The 14290-nt window shown below is 39.7% G+C and overlaps 1 protein-coding gene across 5 annotated transcripts in view; it reads right to left on the reverse strand.

Moving 5' to 3' along the window:
* KDM4C (lysine demethylase 4C) overlaps positions 1-14290 on the reverse strand; it is a 400106-nt gene that overhangs the window by 174752 nt on the left and 211064 nt on the right. For 3 of the 5 annotated variants that reach the window (XM_033858104.2, XM_073806126.1, XM_073806127.1), the window contains 3 exons: positions 11121-11359; positions 8414-8727; positions 4627-4735 (listed from right to left, as the gene is read on the reverse strand). In XM_033858104.2, coding sequence (XP_033713995.1) covers positions 4627-4735; positions 8414-8727; positions 11121-11359 — 662 coding nt within the window. The remainder of the gene's footprint in view (positions 1-4626; positions 4736-8413; positions 8728-11120; positions 11360-14290) is intronic. The other 2 variants (XM_033858103.2, XR_012332500.1) reach the window with 2 other exon arrangements.

The following is a 14290-nucleotide window of genomic DNA, read 5'->3' on the forward strand; positions in this document are numbered from 1 at the left end:
TGTCTATTAGCCTAAGGTCAGTTCAGGAAAAGTCCTGAGTTTGTGTCAGCACAAACTGCTGCCAATGAAAACTAGTCAGAAAAAGCACACATTAGTGAAAAATTTTTGAATAAGAATGCCTTCAAACTGGGAAGGAAATACACATACGCACGCACATGCGCGCGTGCATACATACACACACACACACACACACACACACCCCTACATACACACCCAGGTGCTAGCTAAGCAACTATCCCAATCGTTACTCTGGGGGCCCTCAGGCCTCCAAAGCACTGGCCACATCTGCAACACGTCAGCTTCATATTAACTTTGAGTAGGTTCTAGGATTTGGCACAGTAGAAAGAGGATTCCAACACATTCAGGATACAAAACTGAGTTAGGTGACATATTATATCTACAGCTAATTAAAACCATATGTTCTTCTATACACGTATATACAGAGAGAATACTTCCTGGACAAGAATTTTGGTTTTCCTTTTAACGTGACAGCATACGTTATATCGAAGTATTTCATGGGCTTCCCTAGTGGCACAGTGGTTGAGAGTCTGCCTGCTGATGCAGGAGACACGGGTTCGTGCCCCGGTCCGGGAAGATCCCACATGCCGCGGAGCGGCTAGGCCCGTGAGCCATGGCCGCTGAGCCTGTGCGTCCAGAGCCTGTGCTTCCAGAGCCTGTGATCCGCAACAGGAGAGGCCACAACAGTCAGAGGCCCGCGTACCGCCAGAAAAAAAAAAAAAAGTATTTCATTATCTTTTTTAATGGCTGATTTCAAGGTTATTAATCACTAAGGACTTCCTGCTTTTGGATCCACAGGTGAGTTAAGCCACAGACTGACCTTGGACTTGGAGTGGGGAGACAAAAGGAGTGAGAGCGAGGAGAAAAAGACTGAAGCACAGCATAAGATGACGAGTGATATGCTAGAGCTAAGTATAGATGGGATAGGACAGTAGAGGAGAAGTAAGAGGAAGGAGGGGTAAATGGTGAGAAGTAGGTGAGAGTCCCAAGATGGAAAGGTGCATCACAGGGAAAGCATGAAAGCATAAAGCAGCAGACATACTCAGGAGAAAAAACAAACAAGTCTGAATGGATGGAAAGGAGGATTCACGTTGGGTAGTTGAGGGAAATGAAGCTGCAGAGAGAAGCTGGTACTGGATCATGAACAGCCTTAAAGTCACTTATCCTCAATCGAATCTGTAACATTAAGGGAAATATGTGAGAGCCTTTGGGCAGACATCTTCGGCAACCAAAGAAAAAGAATTACTGGGCTTCCCTGGTGGTGCAGTGGTTGAGAGTCCGCCTGCCGATGTAGGGGACACGGGTTCATGCCCCGGTCCGGGAAGATCCCACATGCTGTGGAGCGGCTGGGCCCGTGAGCCATGGCCGCTGAGCCTGCGCGTCCGGAGCCTGTGCTCCGCAACGGGAGAGGCCACAACAGCGAGAGGCCCGCGTACCGCAGAAAAAAAAAAAAAAAAAAAAAAAGAATTACTATGGCGGATTTCTGAGCTTCCCGCCCGGCCAGGGTCCATCCTCTCACACTCAGGGCCTTCTGAGGCCAGGCAAGTTGTTATTCTCAGAGCCTCCCTGGCTCACCCGTGCTGCATACACACCCCTTTCCTTATAGACACTCAACCACAAAGGTCTGAAATCGGAGAAGGGGAACATGCTGTTATAGTGACACATCACAAGAGGAGAATGGATACATATCCAGAATGTTTCAAAACTAAAACGACCCACCCAAGCACTTCTCTTTCAAGTCTGTTTCAATTCAACATTGTATAATTAGCTTCAAAAACAGAAAAATATACAGAATATTAATCCATGCTTCAGGATCACCTTGATCAGGCAGTGCAGCTGCCTGACTTAAGGGAAAAGGGAACTGAAAAACACTTCAGTTAAAAGAAAACCAGAGACAGATTAGTAATTTCTTTTAAACTACAAATAATGAATATGCAGGGACTTCCCTGTTGGTGCAGTGGTTAAGAATCCACCTGCCAATTCAGGGGACACAGGTTCGAGCCCTGGTCTGGGAAGATCCTACATGCCATGGAGCAACTGAGCCCGTGTGCCACAACTACTGAGCCCACATGCCACAACTACTGAAGCCTGTGTTCCTAGAGCCCGTGCTCCACAACAAGAGAAGCCACTGCAATGAGAAGCCCCTGCTCACCGCAACTAGAGAAAACCCGCATGCAGCAATGAAGACCCAACACAGCCAAAAATAAATAAATTTATAATAATAATAATATGTAGTATACATTTGAGAGAGTTTTTCATCCTCCTAAAAAGAATGAATTAGATATTAGTTTTTATGTAAAAATGCTATATACTCTGAAACATCAATTCATTTCTTAGGTATCTCCCCACTCTGCTCCACCACTGTAGACCCTCGTGTTTTTCTGCTAAGTATGGAAAATCTTCCAGGAAAGAACAGGCTAAGAGTCAGGAAATCCTTGCTGATCCTGTAATTACTGGATCTGCCACCAATTAGAATGATCTCTACAGTTTCAGGCCACTTGAGTATCAAAGAGCCACTGCACTGTCCTTTGAGAAGAGCATCTTAGAGGTAACTCTTATCTCCCACATAAGCTCCCAGAGGTGCTGGATCAATATCTTTCCCCTCTGCTGCTTTTCTGTTAGGGAGTCAAATGCCAGCTTGAACAGAGAAATGCTCATTCACCAACAAGGGACACTGCTGTTTAGAGATGCAATTTCTCAGATGCTCCAATCTAGTCATGCTCCTGTCTGGCATACACACTTACTTCTATAAAAGGAGTGCAAAAGGAGCCCAGTAGTTATGGTAGGAAATTCCCAAAAGACGCTAGATTTGGAGTTGTGTGCTCCCAATGAGCACTAATCCCACTCTTCATCACTTTCTAATAATGACATCTAATAATGACATAATTATAATCATAATAATGATGATTTTCATTCACTTTTAGATGTACAAGACACAGAGGGAGAAGGCTGAGGTAAAAACATTCAATGCCCAATAAATAAGTAATTTGCTCCAGGACATGGAATATTATCCACTCTCTGTTTGGAAGTCTGTAAAAATCTTTAGCCATCACTGATTTCTCCTCTCAATTCTCTGATTTCTCCTCTCAATTCTCAAAAATCCCCAGAGGACCGCAGCAGTCCTTAATATATTAAAATAGAGGGTGAGACTGCTGCAAAAGCTACAATCACCAGTGTTTCAGCAAGATATTTAACCTCAGACTTTGGAGATGTCTTCGTTAAACCAATCCATTTAGAAATTTGGCAAGCTATACTGATCGAAATCAGAACTTCTCTCCATGGAGAAACTCTGGGCCAATTTACGATGATTCACATGGAAATAAACTTCCTAGGAAGATAATGACATAGGAGAAGGCAGTTTTCCTTATGTGTTAGGATAGCCCATTCCCTTCCAAGAAGCTATGCTGTCAGAGGCTATGATGGGGAAGGGTAATGAAAATCCGTAAGTAATGTAAATTAAGTATTAATTACTCTATACAGAACAGTCCTTTATCTTGGCACTAAGGGGAAAACGGTTTGTGCTGCATATGATAAAGTTGGAGAAAGAAAAACTGAACATGATGATATATGGAAATAAAGGCAAATATGTTTCATTACTTTTATTACTCAAGGCAGAATTCTACCTTGAATTGGCATTACAGAGACTGCTACTATCATTATCTGATCCCTACAGTGAGGATCTTTTTTTCTAACTAAACATGCGGCATAAAAGAAGACAGTGAATAAAAGTTAAAAAAAATCTGCTAAAGATGTGTACTCTGATAAACTGGATTTAAACTAAATGGAAGCCTGAACCCAAGATTCAAGTTATTCCCTTGACAGCATCCTCACAGACTTGATTAACAATTTCCACCAGGAAATGAGAACACCTCAAAGAAGGGCTTTTTACAGAAAACCTGCTTGAACTGATCCTTTTAGAGATGGAAAAAAAATAGACCCTTATGATGCTATGAGACACTTGCAAGGAAGAAACAGCTGGTCAGAGGTATGATTGAAGACAACAAAAAAACATTTTTGGAAAAAGAGAGGTAAAAGGGGCAACTAGGTAAGACAAACAGACAAATGTTACATCTAGGAATAGTAACTGGTTGTAAATAAAACTACTTCACACCAAGCCACATCAGTAAAATCTAGTTAATGAGAAAGGATGTTTCATGACACACCAGGTGTAACAGGATATAGAAGTACTGCATCTAGTTTTGTACTCAAATGGTGTTAATAAATTTAAAGGATTCAAGTTAAAGGCAATGCAAAGAAACACAAAGCATGTTATTTCCGTAATTTGATACCTTGAGAAAAATGATTGTCAGCTCCTTCTGGAGGGTCTCAAGGCAAATGTCAGAAATGACCAATTTACCCCATCATATAAAAAAAGGAAGACTTTAACATGGCTAGATTATGTGAAGCAAGGATGTATCCCTAAAATATAAATTCCAAATAAATTACGTATTACTTATGGTCTCCTTATGGTGTATATATTTGCCACTTGGTGAGATTTCTTTTCTACCAGGCCATTTTTTAGAAGTTTGTTACAACAAACTGACAGAATAACTTCTGAGTATTATACAGTCTATACGGAATAAATATTGGAAAACAACACAAGCTCACCTTCATCACTCGTTGCCTGCTGTTTCACCAGAGTCATTGGGGATCTTGCTGGAGGCTTACTAAGTGGATGGCGCCAACTTTTAGCAGTTTTGGTTTCTCCTTCTATTCTCTGGTTACAGAACACAAATGGGGGAGAAACAGCCACCGTTAAAGACTTGTTTTAAAACAAAAAACTATGGTTATGATGATTTACAACAAGTTAATTATGAAGAACTCTTACACTTATTCACCTGCTGAGGAATTAACACTTCGTTAAAGAAATTTAAACCTACAAGTCAAAAGAAATAGGAACCCATTCTATTAATAATTTTACTGACAGGGAAGTCAGTTAACTATTCTTCCACTTTATATTAAAATACTATCTGGAGGGACTTCCCTGGTGGCACAGTGGGTAAGAATCGGCCTGCCAGTGCAGGGGAGACGGGTTCGAGCCCTGGTCCGGGAAGATCCCACATGCCACAGAGCAACTAAGCCCGTGAGCCACAACTACTGGATGCTGCAACTACTGAAGCTCACGTGCCTAGAGCCTGTGCTCCGCAGCAAGAGAAGTCACAGCAGTGAGAAGCCCATGCACCGCAACGAAGAGTAGCCCTCACTCGCCACAACGCAGCAATGAGAGAAAGTCCACGCGCAGCAATGAAGACCCAACACAGCCAAAAACAAAATATAAATTTAAAAAAACAAAAACAAAAACACTATCTGGGGACTTCCCTGGTTGTGCAGTGGTTAAGACTCTGCACTCCCAATGCAGGGGGCCCAGGTTCAATCCCTGGTTGGGGAACTGGATCCCGCATGCTGCAACTAAGGAGTCCTCATGCCACAATGAAGATCCCGCATGCTGCAACTAAGACAGGTACAGCCGAAATAGATACCTAAATATTTAAAAAAACAAAAACACTATCTGTAGTGCAGGGTACGCTTCTCAAACCTACAATAAACTCAGCAGTTAGCTAGTTTTCAAAAGTTCTTTAAAACTAATTTAAATTTAGGATTATATATTCATAACAAAATAGGACCATGGCATTTGGTCATGTGTGACTATGTGGCAGGTTATTTTGCTTTCCATCCTCACACAGGAGGAAGTACTGCCAAGGTGAGCCTGTACTCTTCCTTCCATTCAAAAATGAATCGCCACTTCTCTGAGGATCAAACAGGAAATCAAAAGTTGTTGCTGTTGTTTAATATGGCACATTACTGTCATCTTGAAACCACTTAAATTTTACGTAAAATCTTCTGTCCTGAGCTGCCCAGACTACATTTTCCTTTCAAAGGTAACGGAAAAAGTCCTGTGCATCCTGACATCTTCCAGGCAGAAACTACTTCCAAGCTTTCTTGCCCATGCAGCAACCCCCCAAAAAAGGCAGGAGTGTGGTTAGAGAAAGAGTTCGAAACTAGTGGGTTTGCATCAACATTTGACTGCAAAAGAAAGGAGTCTCAGGAATTTCCCAGTAAGCTGAAGAAGCAGGGCCCAGAGGGAGAGAAACTATGCTGACATCTGACACCAAAACAGAATTATGAGAAAATGTATGAGAGCATTCTAATCAAAGCTGGGATCACAAAGTATAATACAGGGTGAGATTTACCTGTAGTTTATAACAGCTAAAAATTAATGTGAGGAATTATAACTTAGTCAACAATAACAAATATTTACTAAACCCTTACTACATGCCACACTGTTCTAAGAGTGAGCTACAGAAGGTCCCTGCTTCCAAAGAGTACAATATAGATTGGGGGTGGGGGTGGGGGGAGCACAGACAAAAAACAAGTAGAAAATAAATATTTATGAAGTACTATTAAGCAATAGTAATACAACAATAAAAACAATAAAGCATGACAAAGAATGGAAAGAGATGGGGAGAAGGCTATTTTATATGGGGTCATCAGAGAAGCCCTTTCTGACAAGAAGACATTTGAGTGGAGCCTTGAGTGCAATGAGGAAGCGGTACATTTACCTCTCTAGGGGAGGAGTATTTTGGACAGCAGGAATAGCAGGTAAGGTTTGAACACATTTGATTTATTCCAGGAAAAGCATGGAGTCCAGTTACAGATAGACAGACACTGTTTAAAAAATAACGCAATGTTTCTTGAGAAGGTTGACTAAAGCTGACTGCTACCAGCATACACGTGGCATCACGCTTAATACTAACAAACACTGGTCACACTACACAAAAATGAAATGGCTCTGTATCACTTAGAAGGACTGTCTGACACCATGGTATGAGAAAAGAATACCACACAGCCGTTTCTGATGAGAGCAAACCAAGTCCCTCAGCCCTCAACAGCAGCACTTGCTTTCCTAGGCAGTCAGGCTTTGTTCAGAGAAATGATAAAGATGAAGGTTAACGGCACTGAGAATCCAACTGCCTCCATTGAAAGCAAGGAAACAGAAAACTTACTTTCCGTTCCATTCTAGTTAAAGAAGCTGACCAAATATAAACAGGCATGTGACTTATTCACCATTCTAGAATCCCAATATCTATCCAGCTACAATCGCTATGTGAAATTAAGTTGTAAATTTTATTTACTGGTATGTGAATACTATTTTCAAATTGCTCAACAACCTTTTCAAATAAATTAGATCATATTTTTCTATTTCCCAGATACTTCTGAGAAATATTTTATAGTTCAGTAGGACAATCATGCATAAAAATGATAAAAGTTATTGGGTGAAATTAGGAAATCATCTATATTTTATTGGACATTTTAAAATTACTTATGAACAGAGTATTCCAAGTTGATGTCTTTATTTACTCTCCCTTGCTACTAAAGCTCCAAAAGGCCTGGGATGAGTTGAAATGACCAGGAGCAGTCCGGAAGTAGGTCTGTTCAGTGGCCGGCACAATTTATCAGCTCCAACATTTGAGGCTTCCCTTACTCATCCACTTGAACTCCTTTATCAAGTTGTGCAGGTCAAAAGAGGTTACCAAATTATGACAATCACTACATGCAGTCGTAGCTTGGCTGATACACTCACAATCTTAAAGTTACAGTGAAAGTTTACGCTGAGAGCATATGATATTAACATCGTACAAGAACATATGAGAAACAGGGAGGCCCTATGCAAAGGGTTAGAATGGGGAGGCTGGAAATCAAGAGGGATCTTGAGTTTTCCAAGAGGCAAAGGCCTGGTTCCCACGGTGGGCAGGACCAGAAGGGTCAGCCTGGTCCTAGATTCAGAGTCCATGAGGAAAGAGTCAGGGAAAAGTATGACCAGATGAGCCTTAATCTTAAAATAGAGGCTGTGGGAAGCCTGCAACCCAGAGGTATTAAGCATTGGCAGAAGGAGGCCAGAGCCCTGCAGCTGAAATTATTTCCAGCCTGGCTACTATTGGAGGTGACAGAACCGCTCTGTATCTTGACTGCATCAATGTCAGTATCATGGTGATATTCTACTATAGTTTTCCAAGAAGACACTATTGGAAAAAAAAAAAAAAGAAAACACTATTGGGGCAAAAGGGATACATAAGACCTTGTTATACTATTTCTTACCACTGCATGTAAATCTACAATTATCTCAAAATAAAGAGTTTAGTGTTAGAAAAAATTTTTAAGTAAGAAAATTAAGCTCCAATATGTGGCCAAAAGTTCCATGTTCTCTGAATTATTACCATGTGAGCCAGACCTCACAGAAGGCTTACCTCCCGGTCATTGAAAGAAATATGATTAAGACCCATAAATGTGAAATGTTATTTCTGCCCTAAAGCAAGATTTTGATGCACAGCATTCTGTTTGCAGAAAGTGCCTTGACAACATAATAAATATGGTAAAAATTGACACTGCCACATACACTGGGGACTTTGAAGCCATTTCTCTCTCCACTGGGGACCTCTGGGACTTCCCCAGGTTCAAGGCCTACCCCATGGCTCTCCACATCACTCTCTTCTCCCTCTGTCAAAGCACTGTTACTCTCCACCACAGAGGAGCACGACTCAGGTGACTTTGGCCATGGAAGCTTGGGTGGCTCTGATTCCTTAGACATAACATGGCCACTAGACATGGAATCGTCAGCATCACTGGGATTTGAAGGCGGAATTGTGGCACAGGTTTGGTCAGCCTCAGTTTTGATTTTCTCTGCCACAGATGTGCTTAGGCAGACGTTTCCTGAGGAGTAAAACAAAAGACTGTTAATAAATCTTACACTGTGTTATTGCTGAGAACTGTTGAACTATTCTCAACTAAATTTCTACCATCAAACTTTCCCTCTAAATTTCCACTAAAGACCTGAGTGGGAAAGGTCACCAAAGCACCATGCAGCCTTCGTAATTGTTAAGGTGGCAAAATAATATACTTACTGACAAAATAAGGGATTTAAAAAGAGGTTCCACTGCAGACCAATGTCAAAAGCCAGGGCAATAACAATAATTACCCAAGCAATAGCAAGTTGAGATCTTTCTAAAAATAAGAACTTAATTCCAATATATGCTACTGACGAAACATTCCAGCTCAGAGGATGTATCTCAAGAACACAGGTAGGGAAGTCCCTGGTGGCGCAGTGGTTAAGAATCCGCCTGCCAATGCAGGGGACACGGGTTCGAGCCCTGGTCTGGGAAGATCCCACATGCCATGGAGCAACTAAGCCTGTGAGCCACAACTGCTGAGCCTGCACTCTAGAGCCCACAAGCCACAACTACTGAAGCCTGCATGCCTAGAGCCCGTGGCTCCACAACAAGAGAAGCCACCGCAATGAGAAGCCCGTGCACCGCAACAAAGAGTAGCCCCCGCTCGCCGCAACTAGAGAAAACCCATGCGCAGCAACGAAGACCCAACGCAGCCAAAAATAAATTTATATTAAAAAAGAAAAACCACATGTAAAACTGTGAGATCGAATAAAAATTATTTCCTACACTAATCCTGCATCATACAATGACAGCATATGAAAGGAGAAGAATATCACATGCACTTCTCTCCTACAGCCGTCTCTATTCACCCTCCTCCCTTCCTTACACATACACGCACACGTGCACACACACAAGCATCATTTCACCTATCACACAGTAGCTCGGATGCTGCACTAGCCAAGTCCTCTATTAGATGCTCTGCCAGGTCTCAAAACCTGGAAGTCCAAATGCAAGAGACCAGGCAGTGACACAAATAATAAACCTGGGTACCCTTAGCTTAAACTACCCAGTAATTTGTAAAGTAGTTAATTTAACCTGGTGTGATTAAAAACAACAACAACAACAAAAAACTACGGCGAGAGACTATAAAGAAATATCCGTAAGCACTGCATAACTGTTCTCTGTACTGCTTGCTATTCCCTTCCCTACCTTCTTTACTTTCTATTTTCCATGTGTTCATCACAAGTCAATTCAGATATCACTTACTCCAAGAAACCCTGCCAGTCCAGCCTCCTGTCTATTTCAGGTCTTTCCTTGGTATTCCAGGAACACCCTATGCCATCGCTACTAGTGGCACTCAGCACACTAGATAGGAATTATATATTTATTTGTCTAGCTCTCCAATTAAATATAAACTCAGTGAAAAAAAAGTCTATGATTTAAACTCTATTAACATAGATATTTCAAGAGCAAAAGGTAGTAAGAATAGAGAAGCAGCCAAGGATCCGATTAACTAGGACAATGATCAGGACTTTTTCTTTTACTCTGAGTGCAATAAGAGCAAGAAGATGGGAGGGACAAAACAAACCACGTCTTTTAAATGGATCACTATGACTGCCATATGGAGAACTGACTAGTAGGGGTGACTAGAGTGGACACAGGCAAGACAGGAAGGAAGTAATTTCTGCAACAGTCCAGACAAGAGATAACGTGCCTTGAACAAAGAGGAAGCAAGGGGGTGGCTGGATTGGGGAGAGTCCCACAGTTGAAGGATACAATAGATGAGGGGTATGAGAGAGCGACAGGAATTACCAACAAGCTCGATTAGGAAAAGGACAAAATCTCCAACAACTATTAAAGAAGCAAAGCATTAAAACAGTTTCAGAGAAATATGCTATAAAAGCGGGGAAAAGCAAAGCAGTTGAGATTTACAGAGGATGGCTTTGGCGCAGAGAAACAGCCAGGGGACTATATACACACTTCACAGGACTGAATGATGTTTGCTGTTCTTCTGTAAAACCTTAATCTTTATTTTCTTCCTAAAATTAAGTCGACGCTAAGAATCTGCAAAGAATTATCTATAATTGGTTTTCTCTATTCCATGTGAATTCGAGAGAGGCTTTCCAAAAAATGTATTGTATATTATAAATTGAGTTGCACTAAAAGTAAATTTTTTTCATTTTAGAATCTTCTTTTTTATTAAACGAAATAGGCACTGCTGGCTGCTTGCCTCAAAATTCCATTACCCGTAGCAGTGGTGCTTCTGATTTTCATAACACTCCCTTGGCCTTTTGATTGAGTTACCGCATAGTTTTAGATAGCTTATTGGTTAAGCTACGTGGAAAAGTAACATATCTGCCCTAGTAAACACAGATTTAAGGCAGATCAACAATCACCTACTACTAATACGTGAAACATAATCAGCTAGTTTCTCACCTGCGAATCTGATATTATCTGATAAATTGTGATCCAGCTGCATCCTGCTAGCAGAGGCCTCTTCCTCTGAAGGTGCTTCTGTATTTGCTAGTTTCACTGCTTCTTCTGGCTTTTCACTGTCCTTGAGCTCATCTGGGTCTGGGTCAGGAGTGGGGCCCTCTGCCCCATCAACTGCAGCTAACACTTCCTCATCTTCCTCATTCTTAGGCCTCTTAGAGTGAGAACTAGTGCACTGGAAGCTTTTAACAAAAGAAGCTATAGTCAGAAAACAATATTTCCAATGGACAGGAAAAAACATATATACAAATATTATTTTCACTTAATGAAAAAAGAAGAGAAAACTGATTGGTTTTTAATCACATTATACAAAGATAATCTTCACGAGGAATAGATCAAATTGAAATGTTAAGCACAGTTTTAATAACAATTTACTAAAAACTAAAACAACTCTAAATTGTTAAACATTATTGATTATTAAATATTACTGATTATTAAACATTACTGGAAAATCACTTAAAATTTTATAACAATATTAAAGCGAAAAATAAAGTGAAAAATGATGACATAAGGATAAAAGAAAATATTATTTAGATAATGAAGAAAGAAAAAGGAAATGAGGAGATTCCATAAAGCTGTTGTTAAAATTTGAGTAGATTATTTACATTCCAAGGTGAACTGGTGGCTATATTTCCCTGAGTTTCGTACAATTCTGAAATATGCATGAAAAGCATTAAGGTTAAATGCCAATTATCATTAGCTAAAGGAATTAAGAGAGGAGGAAGGCAAACCATATGTATTTAACATCTTATATCAATGTATTATTTATTTTCAGAGTGGACGCCATTTTTAAAGTTTTCCTCTTCTAGTATTTTCCAGCAAGTCACTTGATAGCTTTGTTGCAGATGCCTTTTGTATATGACACATTTCTACCACTTTCATTTAAGAAGAATTACAACTGAAATCAAAACGACGTGTACTTCAGAGTACACACACACACAAGAAAACACATTAGTGTTTTTCTATAGGAAGTCACAGATAAGATAAAGGGGGTAGCCAGGGATAACCTATGTAAATTAGCTTTGGCTGCTGCTGGAAGTAACAGTATTGGTATCATCATCACTTTATTGAGAACCCATGCAGTGGCCTATGTGGAATATCTCTACATTATGAATAGCACAGTACACTTACAATAGGATGGCTGACATCTCTTTGAGATTTCAGTGAATCATTCCCTTCATTAGATTTTCCTAGATATAGCATATTACTTAAGGGAGATCAGCAAACTCGATGATCAAACCACAAAGGTGAGCATAATAAACAAGCCCCTTAACATTAGGCTTTCTAACTGGGTGAGTGAAGACCACTGATTATTTTAACCTACTGAAAGGCATTTCGAATCTGTTCAATGTCATAGATCTATATTCAATGTCAACGCACAAGGACCACTGTGGTTAGTAACTAAGAGACCACATCATACACCTAATTGGAGTACTGTGTTTTCTGTCCATTAAAGAACAATTCTCAAGATGTGCCATTGGCTACTGAACTCAAGACTGACTACTGCCCCTCCTCCCACAGTGAACTTTTTTGGCAATGCGGATTCGCACATTTACAAAACACAGTGACTCTCTAAATCGGTGTTTCCCAAACTCTTCTGAATGCAACCCACAGTAAGTTATACATTTCAGATGATGACACAATACACATACACACATGCTCACACATGTCATGAATTAATACTTACCCTTACCTCATGGGAAGAACTACAATGCATTTTATTCTCTTTTACTTCCTAATTTTAAAATGTTGTTCCTAACCTATTAAATTGCTTTGAAAACTAAAAGTTTGAAAATTCCTGCTGTAGACTATAGGGTGAACTAAGAACACCTGGGTTTTAATTCTGCTACTAACTAATTCTGTGCGTCAAGTATATCTCTTACAAAATGCTGGTTTCACTCCATGTTCTTAAGGTTCCTCCACTCACTAGCATTCTAAAATAGCAGAAAGTAAATTGTCAGGGGGGGTGGGGGGGAAGAGAGAGAGAGAGTCAGAAAATAGGCAACAGAAGTGTGGACAAAGACTTAAAATTGCAGTGTTATTTGGTTAGTAGCAAAAAACTAGAAACAAGCTACAGGTCCAAATACAGGAGATTAAATACATGCAGGCATTAGAAATTACGTTGTAGCAAATCATTCAGTTACATGAAAAAATATAAAACTGGTCATCAAATTATTAATAAGAGCATGGCCCCAATTTTGGAAATGTATATAATATTATATAATAAATAAAAATATATATGTAAAGGATATATACAAAATGTTAACACTGGTTATCTCTGGATTTTGAGGTTATGGGTGATTTGGGACTCCTTCATTATTCTTTTCCTTATTTTACAAATTTTCTCCAATGCACAAATATTACTTTTACAATCTGAAAGAAAAACAATGAGTAATACTGGAGAGTAAAAATGTAATATAAACCTGGAAAATATAAAAGTCTAAAAAGGTTGCCTGAGGACCTGAGCAACATAACACACACCCTATTTAATGTGTTTTAAGACAGCAAGATGACCACAACAGGCCTAAAGGCTTTTGAAATGGCACTGGCCACAAAAATGGAATGTAGATTAAAGTACACAGGGACAACCACGTTACAGAAACACCACATGCTCTGATTTACATCTTGTGAAAGAATAAAGCCAAGTGTGTATAATGTAGCAAAATATATAGGCATCCCAATGAGAAAAGTAATATCTGAGATGTTTGACAAATGAAAAAGAAAACTACTAAAAGTCAAAATCAGCAGCAAAATTAAAAAGTTGGAAATCGAGTTACTGAAGTTGACAAAAATAAGGAGATGAATAGAGGGCACTGATAAATCTTTAAATACATTAATGTAAGGGGTTTAGAAGGTCTAGACTTGTTCTATTTCTCATGCAACTTTCAAAATATTCTCAAATACAATATACATCTCTGTTTATATTCTATTTATTTGTTACACTTCCAAAGAACTGAAAATACTTTGCGTCAAATTTTTCGTAAGATATTAAGTAAACTGATAGTGAATAAACAGAAATAAAAAAGCAAATAAATAGTCTTTGAGAACATTATGTTCAAGGACCCATTTTAAATGAGTAAGTACAAGTAGGATGGGGTGTGGGCAGGATCATT

The sequence above is a fragment of the Tursiops truncatus genome, chromosome 6 (genome assembly GCF_011762595.2).
Source record: "Tursiops truncatus isolate mTurTru1 chromosome 6, mTurTru1.mat.Y, whole genome shotgun sequence".
Classification (NCBI taxonomy): domain Eukaryota; kingdom Metazoa; phylum Chordata; class Mammalia; order Artiodactyla; family Delphinidae; genus Tursiops; species Tursiops truncatus.